The 20,544-nt window shown below is 51.4% G+C and overlaps 12 protein-coding genes across 12 annotated transcripts; 9 read left to right on the plus strand and 3 right to left on the minus strand.

The window, feature by feature from the left end:
- Window positions 1-120: 120 nt before the first annotated feature.
- Window positions 121-3,109, plus strand: EDD37DRAFT_559825 (DNA excision repair protein ERCC-4; the record flags this gene model as incomplete). The annotated part of the gene is made up of 2 exons (XM_062813818.1): window positions 121-168; window positions 320-3,109. 2 exons carry the CDS (start codon window positions 121-123, stop codon window positions 3,107-3,109), a joined length of 2,838 nt encoding a protein of 945 aa, XP_062672446.1.
- Window positions 3,110-3,639: 530 nt separating this feature from the next.
- EDD37DRAFT_219357 (translation initiation factor eIF-1A) lies at window positions 3,640-4,443 on the minus strand. The gene is made up of 2 exons (XM_062810395.1): window positions 4,229-4,443; window positions 3,640-4,094 (listed from the first exon to the last, which is right to left on the minus strand). Exons 1-2 carry the CDS (start codon window positions 4,247-4,249, stop codon window positions 3,666-3,668), a joined length of 450 nt encoding a protein of 149 aa, XP_062672447.1. The 5' UTR covers window positions 4,250-4,443; the 3' UTR covers window positions 3,640-3,665.
- A 44-nt stretch (window positions 4,444-4,487) lies between these two features.
- Window positions 4,488-5,373, plus strand: EDD37DRAFT_619930 (uncharacterized protein). The gene has a single exon (XM_062815885.1). The coding sequence runs from the start codon at window positions 4,670-4,672 to the stop codon at window positions 5,243-5,245; it is 576 nt and encodes a 191-aa protein (XP_062672448.1). The 5' UTR covers window positions 4,488-4,669; the 3' UTR covers window positions 5,246-5,373.
- Window positions 5,374-5,476: 103 nt separating this feature from the next.
- On the plus strand, window positions 5,477-7,341 carry EDD37DRAFT_219403 (uncharacterized protein). The gene is made up of 2 exons (XM_062810399.1): window positions 5,477-5,655; window positions 5,710-7,341. Exons 1-2 carry the CDS (start codon window positions 5,584-5,586, stop codon window positions 6,841-6,843), a joined length of 1,206 nt encoding a protein of 401 aa, XP_062672449.1. The 5' UTR covers window positions 5,477-5,583; the 3' UTR covers window positions 6,844-7,341.
- EDD37DRAFT_219384 (uncharacterized protein) lies at window positions 7,341-8,724 on the plus strand. Its single transcript, XM_062810396.1, has one exon. The coding sequence runs from the start codon at window positions 7,839-7,841 to the stop codon at window positions 8,553-8,555; it is 717 nt and encodes a 238-aa protein (XP_062672450.1). The 5' UTR covers window positions 7,341-7,838; the 3' UTR covers window positions 8,556-8,724.
- Window positions 8,725-10,514, minus strand: EDD37DRAFT_676216 (MFS transporter; the record flags this gene model as incomplete). Its single annotated transcript, XM_062819563.1, has 2 exons — window positions 8,725-10,375; window positions 10,428-10,514. The coding sequence occupies 2 exons, from the start codon at window positions 10,512-10,514 to the stop codon at window positions 8,894-8,896; spliced, it is 1,569 nt and encodes a 522-aa protein (XP_062672451.1). The 3' UTR covers window positions 8,725-8,893.
- A 541-nt stretch (window positions 10,515-11,055) lies between these two features.
- Window positions 11,056-11,997, plus strand: EDD37DRAFT_219390 (5-formyltetrahydrofolate cyclo-ligase). The gene has a single exon (XM_062810397.1). The coding sequence runs from the start codon at window positions 11,189-11,191 to the stop codon at window positions 11,951-11,953; it is 765 nt and encodes a 254-aa protein (XP_062672452.1). The 5' UTR covers window positions 11,056-11,188; the 3' UTR covers window positions 11,954-11,997.
- Window positions 11,998-12,930, minus strand: EDD37DRAFT_219396 (Mss4-like protein). Its single transcript, XM_062810398.1, has 2 exons — window positions 12,510-12,930; window positions 11,998-12,454 (listed from the first exon to the last, which is right to left on the minus strand). Exons 1-2 carry the CDS (start codon window positions 12,731-12,733, stop codon window positions 12,043-12,045), a joined length of 636 nt encoding a protein of 211 aa, XP_062672453.1. The 5' UTR covers window positions 12,734-12,930; the 3' UTR covers window positions 11,998-12,042.
- Window positions 12,931-13,262: 332 nt separating this feature from the next.
- Window positions 13,263-14,575, plus strand: EDD37DRAFT_619936 (NADP-dependent alcohol dehydrogenase). Its single transcript, XM_062815886.1, has 2 exons — window positions 13,263-14,144; window positions 14,197-14,575. The coding sequence occupies exons 1-2, from the start codon at window positions 13,423-13,425 to the stop codon at window positions 14,474-14,476; spliced, it is 1,002 nt and encodes a 333-aa protein (XP_062672454.1). The 5' UTR covers window positions 13,263-13,422; the 3' UTR covers window positions 14,477-14,575.
- On the plus strand, window positions 14,571-16,140 carry EDD37DRAFT_573886 (acetolactate synthase I/III small subunit). The gene is made up of 2 exons (XM_062814375.1): window positions 14,571-15,615; window positions 15,670-16,140. Exons 1-2 carry the CDS (start codon window positions 14,735-14,737, stop codon window positions 15,845-15,847), a joined length of 1,059 nt encoding a protein of 352 aa, XP_062672455.1. The 5' UTR covers window positions 14,571-14,734; the 3' UTR covers window positions 15,848-16,140.
- On the plus strand, window positions 16,141-17,619 carry EDD37DRAFT_619940 (ubiquitin conjugation factor E4 B). Its single transcript, XM_062815887.1, has one exon. It carries the CDS (start codon window positions 16,567-16,569, stop codon window positions 17,368-17,370), a length of 804 nt encoding a protein of 267 aa, XP_062672456.1. The 5' UTR covers window positions 16,141-16,566; the 3' UTR covers window positions 17,371-17,619.
- Window positions 17,620-17,640: 21 nt separating this feature from the next.
- Window positions 17,641-20,505, plus strand: EDD37DRAFT_219443 (5-methyltetrahydropteroyltriglutamate-homocysteine methyltransferase). Its single transcript, XM_062810400.1, has 3 exons — window positions 17,641-17,920; window positions 17,979-18,318; window positions 18,366-20,505. Exons 1-3 carry the CDS (start codon window positions 17,910-17,912, stop codon window positions 20,331-20,333), a joined length of 2,319 nt encoding a protein of 772 aa, XP_062672457.1. The 5' UTR covers window positions 17,641-17,909; the 3' UTR covers window positions 20,334-20,505.
- Window positions 20,506-20,544: the final 39 nt, after the last annotated feature.

The following is a 20,544-nucleotide window of genomic DNA, read 5'->3' on the forward strand; positions in this document are numbered from 1 at the left end:
ACCAAGCTCACCGTAGCCGGCAGACCAAAGAGCATCATGACGCAGTTATGTTTTCGTCAAGGCTTCACATCTGTCCATCATCATTTCTCGCTCAACCACAACTTGGGCCGAGATGTAAACATGCCGGCGGCATCTACTCAGCCGCCGGTCAAGCTATCGCTTCCTCTGGTGAGCTTCTGCTCTGATTCTCTGATTTGCCTCATCAGCATCATCACCCTATATCACTTTTGCAGGAATACTCGTTCTGCAATTGCCACAACAACCCTGCTGTTCATGTCTTGACTTCTTGATCCTTACGTGAAGCTGACCATACTCCTAGCAATTTCAACAGGACATATACCATCTTCTTCGTGCAGAAGATGTGCTGGTCATTCTCGCCAGAGGTCTGGGACTTCTCAAGATTGTCACCAACCTACTCCACTCGTACGATGCGGCGGGCAACTCTCTTGTCATCGTCGTGGGAGCAGAAGACCGCGAGAATGAGTGGATCGGAGAGGCGCTCGCTGAGCACTATGCGATTTCTCGCAGTCCGCTCGCCAAAGGTCTCCGGGTAATCAGAACCGACAAGGCGACTGTAGCAGCGCGAGAGAAGATGTACTCGGAAGGCGGCATAGTCTCGGTCACTAGTCGAATCCTCATCGTCGACTTGCTCTCTAAGTTGCTCGACCCGGAGACGGTGACTGGGCTAGTGGTTCTGCACGCCGAGCGCGTCGTTGCCACAAGCACCGAAGCCTTCATCATACGCAACTTTCGACAGTTCAACAAGATTGGTTTCCTCAAAGCCTTTAGCGACGCGCCTGAACCCCTGACCTCATCGTATGCGCCTCTGGCGGCCATGATGAGGAACCTATTTTTGAGAAAACCCTCTCTGTGGCCCCGTTTCCACGTTTCGATAGCGCAAAGTCTGGAGGGAAAGAAGAAAGCCGACGTGATTGAACTGGAAATCCCTATGACTGACGCAATGCGGGCAATACAGACCGCAGTATTGGAATGTGTGGAAATGAGCATCTCCGAACTCAGAAAGGCCAATCTTGGGCTCGAAATGGAAGATTGGACTTTGGACTCTGCACTGCATACAAACTTCGACGCGGTCGTACGGAGACAGCTTGATCCAGTGTGGCATCGTGTCAGCTGGCGAACGAAGCAGATCGCGAATGATCTTACAGTTTTACGGTCAATCTTGCACTCACTACTGAGCTACGACTGTGTCTCCCTCCTCAAATATCTCGACACAGTGCATGCCACACATGCCCCGCCTCCCGGCTCAATGAGACAGGATCAGTCACCCTGGCTGTTCTCAGATGCTGCTGGCGTCATTTTCCAAACCGCAAAAGCTAGAGTCTACAGGGGCAAGACAGAAGATACTGGCGCCCTACCAGCATCCAAGCTACCTGATTCACTCACCCCGGTTCTAGAAGAACAGCCAAAGTGGGCGGTCCTCGCCGAAATCTTGCAGGAAATTGAGATCGACACCTACCTCAACCCGAGTCTACGGGACGACTCCAACGACACTGTCTTGATCATGTGCAACGACGAGAGAACTTGTCGCCAGGTCAAGGACTATCTTCAGACAATGCACGTGAAACCTTTGCCACAAGACATGAATGACGGTCAAGCGCCTCATGAAGTTGAAGCAGAAGAAGAGAAGGGTTCTGCGGAATTCATGCTAAGAAGGAAACTACGCGAATACCTAGGCTGGAGGAAGACATTCGCTCAAGTCAGTGCCTCACTGTTCGAAGAGAACCAGAAATCTCTCAACGATATCAAAGGAGGAACAGCTGCAGCTCGATTGAGCAGCAAAGGACCCGCCAACAAGCGGCGGCGTATGCGCGGTGGTGGCAGCATGGGCATCAACCCGTCACGCAGCAGCAACGGTGCCATTGCTGCCATCGAGGACAAGGCAGCACAGGTCGCGAGTCTCCTCGCGGAATTGCGACCGACAGAATCCGAATCTTTCCAGAAAGAGGATGTCATCCTCGACGACTTGAAAGACGCCGGCGAAGACTTTTTCGAGTTGTACAGCCCGGACGATCAGATCGTTGTGCACCCATACGACGGCGATCAGGACGATTTACTGCTTGAAGAGATCCGACCCAAATACATTATCATGTACTCGCCGTCCACCGACTTCATCCGGCGCGTCGAAGTGTACAGGTCGAGCCATTCAGACCGCAGTGTGCGTGCATATTTCATGTACTATGGCGGCAGTGTCGAGGAACAACGATATTTGTCTGCAGTACGGCGTGAGAAGGAGGCCTTCACGAGATTGATCAAAGAACGGGGTTCCATGGCCGTCACACTCACTGATGCAGGCAGCATCGATCCGCAAGAAGCATTCTTACGAACAGTTAATACTCGAATCGCTGGTGGCGGACGACTCGCCGCGACGGCCGCTCCTCCAACGGTCGTCGTTGACGTGCGAGAATTCCGATCCGCGCTGCCCAGTCTGTTACACGGCCGAAGCATGCAGATTGTCCCCTGTCAACTTACTGTTGGAGATTACGTTCTCTCACCGAACATTTGCGTCGAGCGAAAATCCGTACGCGATCTCATCGCCTCCTTCAAGAATGGAAGGCTGTTCAACCAGGCCGAGACGATGCTCCAGTACTACAAGTACCCCTTTTTGCTCATCGAGTTCGACCAGAACAAGAGCTTCACGCTTGACCCCTTCGCGGATTTGACCTCGGTGGCGACGCTGAAAATGCCAGACTCGGATACGAAGGATTTGCAGAGTAAACTTGTTTTACTCACGCTGGCATTCCCGCGGCTGAAAGTCATTTGGTCGAGCTCGCCGTACCAGACGGCCGAAATCTTTGAGGAATTGAAAAAGCAGCAGGAAGAGCCGGATCCATTGAGGGCCGTGCAATTGGGTCTTGCTGAAGATGAAGATCCAGACGAGAAGACTTTCAATACCGGGCCACAGGATCTGCTGAGGACAATTCCTGGTGTCAACAACAAGAATGCGAGTCGGTTGTACCTTGAGGCCAGGAATGTGCTGGAGGTGGCGAATATGACGCTCGACGAGCTGGATCCTCATGTGGGTAAAGAGTCGGGCAGACAGATTGTCAGGTTCTTTACAAGGAGCGTGTTTGATGACGAAGAGCAATGATCGAGACCTTGGACGCCGACATGGGGCTTACCATGGATTGTCGCGCATGATACCATTACGATCGGATTGGTATGGACTAGGACACTAAGTGGCATTGACTGGGGCATCTTTGACATTGTCATATGGTGTATGAGCATGGCTCATGTTAGAAGCGATTACTACACTTGAGACCTTACGATCACATCTTTGCAGGAACATGGTGAAATGCCCCTCTTTGCCTTGTGTGAGTTGCACTCCAGACATATCGACTATACAATAGTCGTATTCAGTTCAGGGGATGGAGGCTCTCCCGTTCCGGGCGCCCAGGGAGGTGCAAATGCAGAGGTCTTCTTCCCGTCTGGACCAGGCTCAGCAATCAGACTTGCGCAGAGCAACGATGGAAGAAAATGAAGAAATGTCATTGTGCAAGTCTTTCATGCAATTGGATTTCCTCTCCCAAACTCCCATCAATAGTCGTGTCTGTGAAAGCCCGCAAGGCAGTCTCCCAGTCGGGTCTTCCGCATGATTGACCCAATGTCTTCAACAGTCCATGGCACAAACGAGAAAACTTTTTCACTCAAATATCATCAATATCAACCTCCTTGTCCGACTCGCTGTCTCTGTCCTCGTCGAACTCGACATTGTCATCCACGCCTTCGTGACCGTAGGTATCTGTCTCGTTGATCTTTGCGTTCTCGGGTAATTCGCCGTAGGCCTTGAGTGATCTGGCTTCGTCGGCCGAGTATTTTAGGATGACATCGCCTTTTTCGTCTTGATAGTCGCGCAGGGACAGTAGGATGATGTCGCCCTGGTTGATCCAGACCTTCTTCCGCAGTTTGCCTCGGATATGTGCTAGACGCTTTTCGCCGTCGAAACACAGAGCCTCGAGTCGGCCGTTGCCCAACATTTTGATGACTTGGGCGTACTCTTGTCCTTCCTCTTTGAAGGTCAATTCTCGCTTTTCGTTGTCGTTCTCGTTCTTTCCTCGACGCCTATTTTTACCTCCCTGTTCGTAACTGTCAGTATTGGACGTCTAATCGAAAGCGATGCGCGTCTATGCCGGTTTGTTGCGAGCGACACTCGACAGGGCTGTGGTGGGGGTGGGAGAGCGCATGCGGTGTGTAGATTGGTTTGACTCACCTTTCCCTTATTCTTAGGCATATTGACGTCTTTTCAGTTGTGAAGTCGATGCGTTGGGTGTGATGGAGTATTTCGAGGGTGGTGAGAAGGTGGTGATCGTATCGTTGTTGTGAGTGGTTTGAATGTGTGATGTGGTATTGGTCTCGTGGAAACTCGAAGTTGAGGAAGGCGAAAAAGCAGCGGGTGACGTTTTGGTGGTGAGTGACTGGAGTACTTAACTTAAGTGGGCTGAACCAAAGTCCTCATATTATCCTACTACTAGTACTGTACGTCTCCAAAAGTTTCTTTGTTTGGGCGCAGTCACTTTTTCCACGATTGCCTGCGTTCAACACGAGACTATCCACAGCCATGACTCTTCATTAAATTCCTTCACCACATTACCTGATCGATAACATTGATGGTACACATCGCTATGTCTCTTTGCGCCACCGTCTTCACGATATGCCAAACTTCCCTCCTTTCAAAGACATCCGCGGTCCTGCTGTTAATGGGTTGAGGGCTAGATTCTGCCCAGTCCTACGACCCAGGACAATTGATGAGCGCGAAATCAGAGATTGGTTCAATCCGAAAATCCATGCCTTGAGAGACAAGTATTCCAAGGTCTCCTCCGACACACTTGAATGGTGCGTTGTCGCCGCTACGAGCCAAAAGAAAGTTCCGAAAGCTGTTATGCGCAATCGATTGAGGCGCCGATGGGCCAACGCTTTCGCAGACAGCTTGCGAAGCAATGGCTTTCATTTCAACGGAAGAAGTCAAGCCGGGCCCAAAGATGGGACAGATGCTAGACCAGGCTTGACCGGCACTCTCGAGTTATGCGTCTACAGTCCAAATGGTCTGACTGTTCCCTACCACGAGCTGCTCAGGTCAACCAACATGATTGTCAAGACACTGAAGCAGGCAAGCCGTCGTCCAAGTCAAGTGCCCCGACCTGCTCCCGTGAGGTTCTGGACTGAAAAGAGCAGAGACGAGGCCAAACCGGCTTCTAAAACGGCATGGTCATTTGTGCATGGTTACTAGTGGAGAAGAGAACCTGCCGGCCAAGATCATGGCAGACTCTGTGACTTTATTGTGTATGATAAGATACCCTGTACAATCTTGGAAATGCAAAGGAATTCGTACCTCTTCTGAATGAGAAGAACCACAAGTGTTGACATAATGCTCCTGAGTAGCGATATTCGTAGGGTGGAGCACACTACATTTCTTGGAATGTACTCCGTACCTGACTTGACACATGTCTGCGACGCATCTCAAGGCTGTCGCCGATCAACACTTGCATCTGTAGACGTGCACGACTTTCGCTGTTTTTTACTCTTCGTCGCCCATTCTCCCTGCCCTTTAGGTTGAGCGTTTTCGCAATGTTGGTGTCCTTGACCGTTGGCAAGGTTGACGCCGGGGTTGCAGTCCTGCTTACCGAAGACAAAAGACTGGTATGCTAAATTGGTATGCTTGGTTTGCGCCGACACGTCTAACGAAGCTCCCAGATAGAATTCCCCTCCATCCTCTTACCCTCGTCAATAGCATCGGGCTCCATTGTCGACATTACTGTCAAACAAAACCTCGAAGCCGAACAGAAGACACAAGCTGCTTTCGCAGCCTTGCAGAACCAGATCCTGACTACCTATGGCATAAATACTCCAGCTACGCCCGTCTTAAGTCTTCGCAATGCAACTCAAACATCCCTCGTACTAGAGTGGGATCCTATCCAGCTTGCGACCACCACGCTGCGATCGCTCTCTTTGTACAGAAATGGAAGCAAAGCAGGAAACATCCCCCGACCGCTCGAACAACAAGCCACGAAAATCAGCGGTTTGGCAGTCGATACAGAGTACTCTTTCTACCTCGTACTAAGGACAAGCGGCGGCACATTCACCAGCAACACACTCACAGTCAAAACACATAGTATGAACAATCTGACAGGTATCACGGTAACCCCCGGAGTGCTACCACCGCCATTGAGGGAAAGTTTGGAAACGGCCGTCGACCGCATAGGTGCCAAACTCATTGACACTGTCCGAATCGACACGACACATTTTGTCTGTACAGAAGGACGAGGACGAAACTGGGAAAGAGCCAACGAGATGAATATACCCGTTGTGAGACCGGAGTGGATCGAAGGGTGTGAGAGGGAAGGAAGAATCATCGGGGTTCGTGGGTACTATCTGGATGCGGATCCCAAGCAAAGGCAAGTTGGATCGAACCCATCCTTGGGTGGGAGACCAGGCAACGGCACCGCAGCAGCACATCCGGAGCAAGCCAATATTCCACAAAGGCCGAAAGAGCCAACAACGCCAAAAAGCCCTGATAGGGAGAGCACGGTCAGTGGAGAGCCGGGGCCCGAAGTGCCTCCTACTCCTCCCCAGAAAGATGTGCCACCGCCCGCCACAGAAGATGATGAAGAGGAAGAGGACGAGGAAGAGGATGAAGAACCCCAAGCACCGGAGGAGGCAGAAAGACCATCCGCAGAAGCTAAGGAAGAGGAACGAGCCGAGGAATCCGAAGAAGACGAAGACGAGTCCACAACGGAAGAGCCTACACGAGTCTCCGAAGACCACAATCATCAGTCGGAGGTTGAGGAGAGTAAAGAGACCGCGGATATGGAAGACGTTGCATTATGAGGACATTCGCCGGACTCTCATTGCCACCTCTTGACCAAACTTGAAGTGAGTGTCGGCCACGCACCTGCCATTGTTGTGCTGGCAGCTTCGCGCTCCGTATCGTGAAATTCAGCACGAAGTTCGCGTGGAGTGGAACCTGTGTTGGCTTCACAAATGCTGTGATCATGGGCAACACGGAAAATTACTGCGAAATCGACACTGGTGCGAGACAACTTTATCTTATGTCAGCCACAATCATCAGCGCAAGCTGACAAGCACGAGTCGATTGTTCCAACCACAACCTATCAGTCGTCAGCTTACGTCGGACTACAATGATAGTCAGGATATGCTCAGCTTGAGATCAAGACCCAAGAAGTGTCTTGGGATGTGGTGACAAGTTCATGGACATGATCGGCTGCGATACAGTTCTACGGTGTGAAAAGACTGCAAGCCAGGCAAAGGCTGGTCAAAAGAGATCTCCCCTTTCAGGGTTGTCTTAATATGTCAGCATACACTGTGATACGTGGCTGACCAAACACCACTCAGCCTCGCTCGATGGTAAAGTGTTGCGGGAATACAAAGCCAAGCAGCTTCAGCCTTCTTTCAATTCTTCGCTGATACGAACCGTGATCAATTCGTGCCAACCTTGCGGTGTCATTGCTGACCTGTTTTTTGTCCTCTTCGCTTCCATTCTCAGCTTATACACAGTCATTGTCATTGTCATTGCCTCTCTTCGCTCGCAACATGATTGTTCGTGCGAGGCCGTGGTGCTGGCGGCTTTATAAGATCAATATACTCCCACGTCCTAAGTTGCCTCTCTGCAAGCACACACACTGAGTACGAAGTACAATACAACAGTGGACTGATCGAAGTTCTTGTTTCATTTCTTCACTGCCGTACCCCTATTGCTTTCAGCCTAATCAATCACCCACTACTGATCACTTACAGCTCGAGCTCCAGCACCAAGTCCATTCTATCAGCATCAATTTTCTAATTCGAACACGACCTACATCACAATGCCCAATATACGCAGACAGTTCAACATCTTCGCTGCCGTCATCGGTACTATGCTCAGCTGCGCCATGCTCACACAAGCCGCGCCCCTCACTCGCCGCTCCGACTTTCCCGCAGCCAACCTACCGACTACGACTAGCAGTACGTCTGACAGTACATCTGGCGGCGCTCCTTACCAGGGTGGTGATACCTATACCGGTCCCAGCGGCGACCCAGCTCCCATCGCCCAGATCTTCCCCAATGATACCTCCCAGTACAACACGGCGTCAGGAGCTGTCGACTTCCACACCTCGCAAGGTCTCGTCTACCGATCGATAACCGACGGTGGAGCCGACATTACTACGCTTGTGACGTTCGAGCTGCCCGCTCAGTACAGCTCCAACTGGTGCCAGATCGCTTTCGCCTTGGGGAACGCCGCCTCGTGGGCCACCGGATCTCTGCAGGCCCAGCTATTCACATCGCTGGCGCCCGCCACCACTGACGCCAGTTCCTGGCCATCAGGCAATCTGCGGGACGTGGATCTCGGATCCATAGACATCGTCGTCGGTGGTGAGGCCAGCTTCCAAGCAGGGTCTGGTCCAGCGGCCGCGTCGGATGGCTTTTTCCCGTGCAGTCTGATTGCCGGTCAAGTTTACGGCGGCGAGATCGTGCCTCAGGGCGACGCTGTCGAGATCTCGTGGCCTGCTGGCGAGGACGGTATCAAGATCATTGTTTACTAGAGGAGTTCAGAAGCTGTGATTGAGCGTTGGCGGTTATCGCAGAACAGAGGTCTGGTGGGTGTGAGAAAACCAGGGGATCACAATAGGATCGGGCTATCAATTGACTATCGACCTGACTGCAACTACACTGGTGGGTAGAGGGTGTGATGGTGAAGACTTTTTCCACTTGCCATGGCGACGACGGTGGTCTTGTTGTATGCCAGACGCAAGGACATTACATGAGCAACAATTAGGTTCGAAGCAGAGCAATCAACGAATTCTATCATGTAAACTTTGACAACAACTCGCAAAAAGCAGCGTAATCTTGCCGAAAGAGCCAAACGGACACAATCCGGAATTTACTCTTTGATCTCGAACTGATCTCCTGCAGTCTCGGTCTCAACCCAGTTCTGCTCCATGTCCTCAACCTTCTTAAGTCCCGCAACAAACCCAGTCTCTGAGAACAGGTAATCAACCTGCTCCAATGTCTTCCCGCCCGTTTCTGGACACAGGAAGAAGACAAAGACAATGGCAACGAGGTTGCCGCTCAATACCCATAGCCAGAAATGCCAACCGATGTTCGCAAGGCCGATGGGTCCAGCAAATACAGTAATAAACGTCATCAACCACTCGCCGAATCCCGTAAAGGCGCCTCCAATATGTCGATACTCAAGTGGTGGGATCTCCGAACAGTACAGCCAGACACAGCCTTGCCAGGCATACCCAAAGACGAACAGGAATACAAAGATGATAGCGATCCCAGCCCATTGTATCGACTGTGTGGGTGGTACAGCTTGAAGGACCGTGAAAATCAGCATCAGAACCGACATTGCCATTGCGCCGTACATCAACACAGAACGGCGTCCGACGCGCTCGATCGTGAAGTACAGCGGCACGCAGCCCGCGGCGAAACAGATGTTGAGAATGCCAGACAATAGACTGACGAGCGAGGCGCGGGCGCCGACACGACTTAGAATTACGGAACCTGTGACCTTGTCAACGAGCATGTACACGAGTGGAGAGAAGGTAAAGGTCGGCTCACTGTAGTAGGCCATGAGACTGGAGCCCATCCACTCTCTGATCATGGGCAGCCAGAAGCAAATGCACAGTCGGCGGATGATCTTCATAGGAGTACGGTCGATGATGCCCGAAGTCAAAAACATCTTCCAGTGCAGGCTGGATTTCGCTTCATCTTCAGCCTCGATGGCCAGCAAGATCTCTCGCTTCGTGATCTGCACTTTCTCCGAGTCGATCGGGGCATCGTTGAGGCGCGAGAGTGCCTCATCGCCTTCTGCGTGCCGGTTCCGGGCGTAGTAGTACCGGGGCGTGTCGGGCAAGAAGAACATGCACGTACCCGCCACAATGGCAAAGATGCACTGAAACGCAATGGGCACGCGCCACGAGTATTGGGCCTCGGATTTGGTGAAGCCGTAGTCAATCCAGTACGCAATGGGGACTCCGGAGATCAGCATGATCGCGTTGAAGGCGTTGGCTGGGCCTCTGTCACCGATTTCGACGCCTGTCTCGCCCAGGTAGGTTGGCACCGCGCTGGAGATGCACCCGATGGCGAAGCCGGTGATGACACGTCCGACGGTGAGTTGGGCCACGGAGTAGGCGGTCGCTTGAATGATGGAGCCGATGACCGCGGCGCCATTACCGAGAATAATAGTGCCACGGCGCCCGATCTTGAAAGCGAATGTCGCTACAATCGCACAGGTAATGCATGCTGAGAGACTGTAGGAGCTGGAGATCCAAGGGATGACCCATTCGCCGGTAGGATTGCCTATGGCGTCGAGAAATGCTGGGTGAAGGAGGACCCCGCCGAGGACACCGGCGTCGTACTATCGTCAGGTCAGACAGAGAAGAGGGCAGGAAGGTATCTCGATGACTTACTCCGTACATCATGAACGATGTGCCACAAATGAACTGCATCAACCGATAGAGGTTGCGGCCTTGGAGTTGACGAATTCCGATTGCCATGGTGCTGATGGTCGAAATGATCTGGTCTCAATTGCAGTCGACCCGCGCGGAAAGGACTGGCTGCGAAAGGTCAACGTAGAGAAGTGTTGATGCAAAAGAACAGTCGCTCTATGGGTGGACAGACATATATACTGCTCGGTGGGACACTGTGCGATGCAAGCATGTCATCCAATAGCACAAGGTTGATCAAAAGGTGCGGAAACCTCGCCATCGCATGTGAAGGGTAACCGAGGGATTGAAGCCATCTTGGAGAAATCGTATTGCCCATGTCACCTCAGTGGGTCGTAGTTGATCAACGAGGCTTTCCAGCCTTGTCGAATTCGTGGGAAGACATGCTAGACACTGGGCTTTCGAGGAGCGGCAAACTCTCGCAATGCTTTAAACGGCTGTGCATCTGAACAGCAAAGTTATCTAGGTGACGACCTATCATGCCATGCCGTTCATATGGTGTTCTCAAAGTCCATACTGTAGCCAGTGGTTTAGTAAGAGGCCAACACGACTTGATGATCCAGATAACTCCCCGCACGTTGTGGAGGCGGAGAAGAGAAATCTGATGATTGTGGTGAATGATCGACATTCGAGTCAGAAACTCTTGACACAAGAAAGGCGCGGAATCTGCTTTCCACCATAAGCGAGCGTCGAGGGCTCGATCGGCTCGGAAAGAATATAACTGTATGGCTCACGAGCACAAGGACAAGATCCGCCACGTTGTGTGGCCACGACTCCGCGAGGTCGCCATACCTGATTCACGGTTCCATTACGACTTCTCCAGCTTCATTGCTGACTTCGAAGGCTCCGACCAGGCGACAGAACGACTATGTTCGCTCCCATCTTACAAGAATGCTCAAGTCGTCTTCATTACACCGGACAATTGCCTGGAACAGCTTCGATTTCGAGCTCTTTGTGATGGCAAAAAAGTTCTCGTCACGACGTATGGTATTTGTCGAGGGTTCTGGCTACTGGATCCCGAGGTGATCAGAACAACCCAGCAGAGGCAATTAGCCAGTTTGCTGGATGCGATGGAGAGACCTGGCTTGGGCCGACATATCACTCTCTATGACCTGCAGTCTTCGGGCTTGAAAGTTCAGCTCATGGTCACAGGAACTGGAGCTATCAATCACGCTGGGATCCGGTTTGGTAAGGGACATGGGTTCTTCGACCTCGAGTGGGCGATGTTGACAAGCATCAATACGGTCGCTCTTTCTGTCCCTTGCATTGCCCTCGTTCATGATTGTCAGCTTCTAGACGAGGAGTTGCATCCCGAGGAATTTGACACGGTTTGTGACTTTATCGTCACGCCGACCAATGTCTATGAAGCTGGTCAACAAGGAACCGTGCACAAACCCTCTTGTGGTATCTTATGGGACAAGTTGCAGGCGGGAATGCTCGAAGACATCCCTCCGTTACGGGAATTACAAATCCTTCAAGGGCGAAAGTAACGCTGTCGAACTCAACGTACAAGAACATATCGTTCTGGTGGGAGTCCTGACCGGCCGCCTCAACTACCTCTCAACAACTCTACGCCAGCTCAGGAAGTCTTCTTGCGCTTACGGTTCCCCCAGGTTCCTTTTGGGCCTGCAGCCTTGCCATTAAAACTCTGCTCAATCGTCGTTTGTCCTTGGTCGTCTTTTCCGGGTTCCCCGTTATCCGCATCGTCGTCCGCAGCAGGCAATTCCCCTTTCAGCTGCTCTCCCTCATTCAACGTCTCATCGATGGTTGTCTGCGGCCCTTTGTTCTTCCGTTTCGGCATCCCGATATAGTGGCTGTCCGCCTTCGTCACGATCGGCACCCAGGAAAGCTTCGACTTCATAAAGATCTCCTTGTCCATCCTCAGAGCTCGGGAGTCGGCCATACTTCCGGTGCGCATCGCCCAATGTTCATCCTCTTCACCCTCCGAGACATGATTGAATAGAACTGTGCCACATTCGGGGCAGAAACCACTTGGCACGAGCACGTCAAACAAGGATTTGAGGTCAAAGGCACTCGGAAACATACCGTTGGGTGTTGCGACCTGCATCTGACTTTGCGTGGTATACCTTTGGTTTAATGCTTCCAGAGAACTCGACACCTTTGGGGTCATAGATCATAAGAGACGTAGAGCCGTATGCCGACCCGCTGATGCACTGACAGTCTCTGCAATGGCATACGGCCGTGAAGTCGACTGGTCCAACAACGTGCCATTGAATGGCTCCGCAGTAGCACTTGCCGTTGACAGTCATTGTGCCGCCTGTAATTAGTCCTAAAGGGAGAGCAATGGTTGTATTTCACCTCAGACCTCCGTCTATGTGAGATGAGATTGGTTTGATGTGGTACCTGCATGATTTCACGGATACGTCATGACATGCTTGGAACGTGAGGCTGACTCGATCTGCATCGTGTTTAGCATTTTCTCTACTCCTTACTTCGAGGGAGATTTTTGAAGCAGTCGCCATGCAAAGAAGCGACCGACACGCTGGATTGAAGCAATGGTGTCAAGACGCCAGGCTAATCATGGGGCGCCAAATGTAGGTGAGTCAGGGTTGAGAGACTTTATGCATTTCCGAGTGACCGTATCACTGCATGCGTCCAACATAGATACCTCTTTCCGTTTCTGGTAATTTGTGCATGTCTTCAATACAGAGTATGATGTGGAAAGCCATCGTTGCGGCTTCATTCGTAAGCACGGCCGCCTAGAATCATTGATTGTTGGGGGCCAAAGCGACATGATTAGCAAATTATCAATCAATGATTATATATGCATTCAGCACGGCAAGTGGAACGCCAGGCGAAGGAGAGACGACGACATGCATGGCAGATGTGATATATAAAAAGACCGATCTTTCCCTGATGGTTCAAACCGATGGAGTAATCCTACTCCAGACTCAAGGCAACTATCCATCCACTTGAACAAGAATTTCCCAGAGGAACCATGGGCATCGATTTCACAGTATTCAAAGGTTCCAACACCGGCGACATCGTCGAGGCCAAGGGACACCGTGATGTCGGCCCGACCCAAGCCCTGATCGAGCTCACGCATAGCGGAGTATGTGGTACTGATGAGCACTATCGACATAACGATCAGGGGCTGGGCCATGAAGGTGTTGGCATCATCCGCGAAATTGGATCCATGGTGCCACAAATCTCGGACTTGAAAGTGGGTGACCGTGTTGGAATGGGATGGATGCAGAAGTTCTGTGGTTACTGCAAGCCCTGCATGACTGGACAACACTTCAAGTGTCAAAACTCTGAGCAGTTCGGTACGGCGAACTTGGACGAGGGTTGCTTCGGAACAGGGATCGCCTGGGATGTATCGGCTCTTTTCAAGATCCCAGATGAAATCGACTCTGCATCTGCAGGCCCGTTGATGTGTGCTGGTGCAACGGTTTGGGGCCCATTATATGAACATGGATTCAAGGCTGGAGATCGAATCGGCGTTGTGGGCGTTGGAGGCCTCGGGCATCTGGCTATCCAATTTGCAAACAAGATGGGCATGGAGGCGGTTGTGTTTTCCGGCACCGAGTCGAAAAGGGAAGAAGCATTCAAGCTTGGAGCGAACGAGTTCCACGCAACCAAAGGAGTTGCAGAGCTTCAAGGCATCAAACCTGTTGACTCCTTGCTCATCACGAGTTCGATTCTGCCAGATCTGTCACTGTAAGTGGATATGATGACTCCTTCATGGTCGGAAAGCGATTGACATGACCAGGTACATCCCAGTGTTGGCCCCGTTCGCCAAAATCTTCCCGCTTACCATCAGCTTCGACGCGATGCCTGTGCCAGTACTCCCGTTGGTACTTTACGGATATAGCATTGTCGGATCAGGAGGTGCCCATCCTCAATCAGTCAAAGCCATGTTGGCATTCGCTGCCAAATATGGCGTCAAACCTATCGTAGAGAAGTTTCCCATGACCAAGGAGGGGGTAATAGAGGCCATGAAGAGGTTGAACGATGGGATTATGAGATATAGAGGTGTTGTAGAGGTGTGAGGGTCGGAAGGCTCAATACATTAACCGTGGATTCCGGGGAGGTGCCTGAAACTCCGGGGCAAACTCCGTTCTTGGCTTTTATTCTTGCGCCGGTCCCCGATCTCGCTTCGGCTTTTGTTGATCAGCACCTCCATCTCGAAATTTTGTCTTATACAGGGTTGTCTCTCAATGACTCACACGCCGTTGTGAACAACCAACGTACTTCATGACATAGTTTTTCCTACTCACTGACCCCGTTCTTCCATACCTGCCGCCATCATGGCAGGCACGCGCAACCTCCTTTCCGTGTTCTGCAGGGCTTCCTTCAAGTCTCCTCGGGCGCAGAATGGAAACTCCTTTCTCGACTCAATTGCCCCTGCCTCCAGAAGATCAAAAAGCACAAATTCCACCTCAGCATTAGCATACAAAGCTCTTCACCGACGATCACCTCTCCCTCTACCTATATCCGACACTTCTCCCCAGTATGGCGCCGCTGCAGCTGTCTCATCGATCCTCTACGAAACGCCTGTCGCATCTCAGATACCGTCTAAGAAACACGTTCTAAATTGCTTGGTGCAAAATGAGCCGGGTGTCTTGTCTCGAGTATCAGGTATCTTGGCGGCCAGAGGTTTCAATATCGATTCTTTGGTCGTGTGTAATACGGAAGTGGAAGATCTGAGTCGCATGACAATTGTATTGAAAGGTCAGGATGGCGTGGTGGAACAAGCTCGACGACAGCTAGAGGATCTGGTCCCTGTCTGGGCTGTGCTCGACTATACCTCTGCTGCTCTTGTGCAACGTGAATTGCTACTTGCCAAAGTCTCCATCCTCGGTCCCGAAGTTTACGAAGAACTGATGGAGCATCACCGAGAAATGACAAGCCAAGAATTCGGTGGAGCAAGTGAGGGCGACACGGAAGCTGTGGAGGAGGGTGCCGAAAGACGACTACAGGAGCTCGAGGAGGGCAAGCCAGAAGAGGCGGGCTTCATCCAACGGGCAAAGGAGATGTTGGGTCAGGAACCTAGCTACCATCCGGGCCGACTAGCTGCCAGCCAGGCTCTGCGACACAAACATGAGCATCTTGAAGCGATCACTCACCTGACTCATCAATTCGGAGGAAAGGTTCTCGACATCAGCACGAACAATTGTATCGTGGAAGTGTAAGTGCCAGGATGGCTCAAGACCGCCTCGATGAAATGCTAACAGTGTGTCAGATCCGCTAAGCCAAGCAGAATCGATTCATTCATGAAGTTGATCGCCCCCTTCGGTATTCTGGAGTCTACCCGAACGGGTCTGATGGCACTACCGAGATCTCCATTGTACGGACCGAACGAAGAACTACAACGAGAGGCGGACGAGGTGGTTGATGCAAGCACTCTGCCTCCTGGTTAGACTGGTCGCAAATGTATCATGTTGGGTCTGGCCGGCGCCTGGAATGGTGGATTTGTTTGGGTGTGGGCTGGCTCTGTCACTTTGTAGTGGTTGGTGCCAGTACAGTATTGTCGTTCAAACGAGGTCAGCTATGCGAATAAGCTCGAAAGACTTGATGCATTCTATGTATTTCACGATGCCATAAGCTGTGTCAGTGGACACACTCGATGTTAGCCTTCACCCGTTTGTCTGATAGTGTTAGTAAAAGCGGCGACAGGAAGTTTTCACTTATCTATCACATCGTCATGACCCGTTTGTCTGTTTGTTTGACCTTATGGTTGCTATAAAAGTCGACTTTTGGTCCATTAGAGGAGACGTCGCTTGCATACTCGCGTCGGTGACTTCGCAAACATGAGTACTTGGATCTCGAGCCTGCCTTCTGTTGGGGAATTCTTTCCCCCATCACCTCAGGCGTTCAATTTCAATTTCAACTTCTTCAGACTCTGGCCTATCGTAAGTTCCCGCTCTACACCCTTGTCCCCTGTGCATCTCTGGGCATTGGAGACAACTTTTCTGGTTGCCTGAGATGTGCTACATCGAGAGGCTTTTCAGCAATTGGACATGTATGATCTTGTAGATGCGACAATGTCTGGCCCAAGGCTACATACCTACGATAGAGCTTGCTAACGTGTTATCAGCTGTCGATATTACAATGGACACCACTAGGCAAACTCCAGGCCATGGGCAAGACTTCCATTGCATCTCGCTTCAACCTTCCAGGTCGACTGGCATGGACTCTCGCCGAATCTGTTGGTCCATTGAATCTTCTCTACATCGTCTACACCCTACCGGCCAAGATACGACCTGCACCACAATCGAGTACAAGCTTCCTAGGCACCGGCCTCCCAATGCAATGTGAGCTTTTAGCTTGCTTGTATATCGTTCATTACGCGAATCGAGCAGTCAGCATGCCTCTATTTACTGCTCCAAGTATGTCACCTATCCATCCGATCATCGCAGCGGCTATGGCACTTCACCAGTACCTGAACTCGAGCAACATTGGATGCTGGCTAGTTTACTCGACGTTGGAGGGTGATTTCTGGGACCGTACAATCTTCTCCTTTAACTCGGTGTGTTTGACCATCGTTGGACTCGCCATCTTCAATGAAGGTCTTTGGTCAAATATTCAGGCAGAAACAGCTTTGCACGACTTGCGACGCGACGCCGCGAAGCGAAGAGCCAAGTCAGAAGGCAAGGTCGAGGTGACATACGATAAGGTCTATGTCATTCCTCCTCCTGAAGGCTACTTCAAGAGCATCTTGTTTCCTCATTACGTCTGGGAATGGCTTGAATGGACAGGCTACTGGATCCTTGGAGGGGCTTGGGGTCTCGGTTGGGGATATCAAAGTCCAGCTCTGTGGTTTGTCATTGTGGAGATTGCTACGATGCTTCCACGGGCAGTGAGTCAGCTACGATGGTATGAAGAGAAGTTCGGGAAGCGGGCTGTTGCTGGTAGAGCAGCAGCAATTCCTGGATGGTTGTAAATGTACTGTGTTGAGCTGGGCTTCCTCGATCAGAAGGGGAGGCACGTCTTTCAAGCACATAGATATCTGGCCACCCACTGGGCTGCATATGAGACACAAGGCTGGGCTACCGCATAAATTATCCTAACCCAGTGCCACGAAAAGCAGGCCGGAGTCAAGGGCAAATAGCGACAGCTGCAGCCTAACTTAGGTAGGTAGTGAGCCTAGGGAGACTCTTGAAATGTTACTGGCCCTTGCGCGCCTGCAAGCATGGAGATCTGGCGACTTCGGAAAGCCAAATGACCCTAGACTCGCCGCTAAACATCCCACCACTTGCAACCAGGACCGCCATACCTTTCTCGTGTCACGTCAAAGCCCACGATTGCTGAGGTTCCAAATTTTCAATTTCAAGAAGCCCTTCTTTCACCGCTTCATTACTATTGATTTCTCTGCATTGTACTGATCCTCCATCCTCATCTTTTATCAGTCAGTACTGTACAGAAACTCACAGAACCATCCTTACCATTCTTCGACGCAGCCTCCCACCCACAGTGCCCAAGATGGTCGTTTCGTATGTCAAAACCCAATATCATGTGCAGTCAGCTGGCTAATATAGCATTCTTCGACAGATCCATTCTCGGTTTCCCTCGCATGGGAGCCAACCGTGACCTCAAGAAGGCCACGGAGGCATACTGGGCGGGAAAGATCTCACAAGACGACCTGTTGGCCGAAGGAAAGAGACTGAGACATGAACATTGGAAGATCCAGAAGGACGCTGGCATTGATTCCATCCCAAGCAATGACTTCGCTTTCTACGACCAGGTCCTTGATCACATTCAACTCTTCGGCGTCGTTCCTGAACGTTACACAAAGTACAACCTCTCCAAGCTGGACGAGTACTTTGCTATGGGTCGAGGTCTTCAGAAGCCTGCAACCGACAGCTCTTCCGCAGTTGACGTTCCTTCTTTGGTGAGTAAAGACGCCCGACAATCAGAACATCAATCTAATAGATACAGGAAATGGTCAAATGGTTTGATTCCAACTACCACTACGTCAAGCCTACTCTCCAAGACAACCAGACCTTCAAGCTCTCCTCCAACCCGAAGCCTGTTGCTGAGTTTCTAGAAGCCAAAGAAGCTGGAATCATTACACGCCCTGTGATTCTTGGTCCCGTTTCCTTCTTGTTCCTTGGAAAGGCCGACCGTGGGCAGTCTATCGAGCCCATTTCTGCTCTTGACAAGCTCTTGCCTCTCTACGAAGACCTGCTCAAGCAACTGAAAGAAGCCGGCGCGGAGACAGTTCAGATCGATGAGCCTATCTTGGTCTTTGATCTTCCCAAGGCTGCTAAGGATGCCTTCAAACCTGCCTACGAGAAACTCGGTGGAAGCAACGGCCCCAAGGTGGTACTTGCCACATACTTCGGCGACATCGTCCACAACATTGATGTCCTCGAATCCCTCAAGAACCTTTATGCCATCCACGTCGACCTCGTCCGCAACCCTGAGCAGCTTAATACTGTCGCTGGTGCATTGGGCCCTCAACAGGTCCTGTCAGCCGGTGTTGTTGATGGCCGAAACATCTGGAAGACCAACTTCAAGAAGGCCATCGAAATCGTTGAGGCTGCCATTCAGAAGTTGGGCAAGGACAGAGTCATTGTTGCCAGCTCCAGCTCGCTTCTGCACACCCCTCACACTCTCGCCAGCGAGAAGAAACTGAACCCTGAGATTGCTGATTGGTTCAGCTTCGCCGTTGAAAAGGCGAAGGAGATTGCTATCATTGCAAAGGCCGTCACCGATGGACCGGCCTCAGTTCGAGAAGCTCTCGAAGCCAACGCCAAGTCCCAGCAATCCCGTGCTTCCTCGAGCATCACCAATGACAAGGAGGTCAAGGACCGCCAAAGCAAGGTTTCTGAGGAGATGCACAACCGCAAATCACCTTTCCCGGACCGCATTGCTCAACAGCAGCAACGTCTCAACTTGCCGTTGTTCCCAACCACCACCATTGGATCCTTCCCCCAAACCAAGGAGATCCGTGTTCAGCGAAACAAGTTCACCAAGAACGAAATCACCGCTGAGGAGTACGAGAAATTCATCGAGAAGGAGATTCAAGATTGCGTCAAGATCCAAGAAGAACTCGATCTCGACGTCTACGTGCATGGTGAACCAGAGCGAAATGACATGGTTCAGTACTTTGGTGAGCGATTGAATGGTTATGCCTTCACAACCAATGGTTGGGTCCAATCCTATGGCTCTCGCTGTGTCCGCCCACCGATCGTCGTTGGAGACATCTCTCGTCCTGCACCAATGACCGTCAAGGAGTCGAAGTATGCTGCTTCCATCTCCAAGAAGCCCATGAAGGGTATGTTGACGGGACCGATCACCTGCTTGAGATGGTCATTCCCTCGTGACGATGTGCACCAATCTGTGCAAGCCCAACAACTTGCACTGGCCCTGCGTGATGAGGTGGTCGACCTCGAGCAAGCCGGTGTCTTTGTTATCCAAGTCGACGAGCCTGCTCTGCGTGAGGGTCTCCCTCTGCGTGCCGGCAAGGAACGAACAGACTATCTGAAGTGGGCCGTCGACTCTTTCCGCCTTTCAACTGCGGGTGTCGAAGATGGTACTCAGATCCACAGCCACTTCTGCTACTCTGAATTCCAGGACTTCTTCTACGCAATTGCTGCGCTTGACGCCGATGTTCTCTCCATTGAGAACAGCAAGTCAGACGCCAAGCTGTTGAAGGTCTTCGTGGATGAAGCCTACCCTCGTCACATTGGACCTGGTGTCTACGACATTCACTCACCTCGTGTTCCTTCCCAGAAGGAAATTGAGGATCGCATCGCTGAGATGTTGCAATACTTGAAGCCAGAACAGCTGTGGATTGACCCCGACTGTGGCCTCAAGACTCGACAATGGAAGGAGACCAAGGCTGCCTTGACCAACATGGTCAACGCGGCAAAGACCTTCCGGGAGAAATACTCCAAATAAGCTACCTCATATTTATGTCGTATGCTTTGTATTTGCCAGATCAATCAACCTGATCTGAGCTTATTGGCGTTATGGGATGAATAGATGGATGACCGAATGACCAAAAAGTGTTTTCAACATGATACCACGATAGCATGGGGCTGGCGCAAGTCGATTTAACATCGGCGTTGTGGGCTGGCTCTGATACCAGTCAAGAGGTCAAAAGGATGAT

Source organism: Exophiala viscosa (assembly GCF_022695815.1).
Source record: "Exophiala viscosa unplaced genomic scaffold EDD37scaffold_2, whole genome shotgun sequence".
Classification (NCBI taxonomy): Eukaryota; Fungi; Ascomycota; class Eurotiomycetes; order Chaetothyriales; family Herpotrichiellaceae; genus Exophiala; species Exophiala viscosa.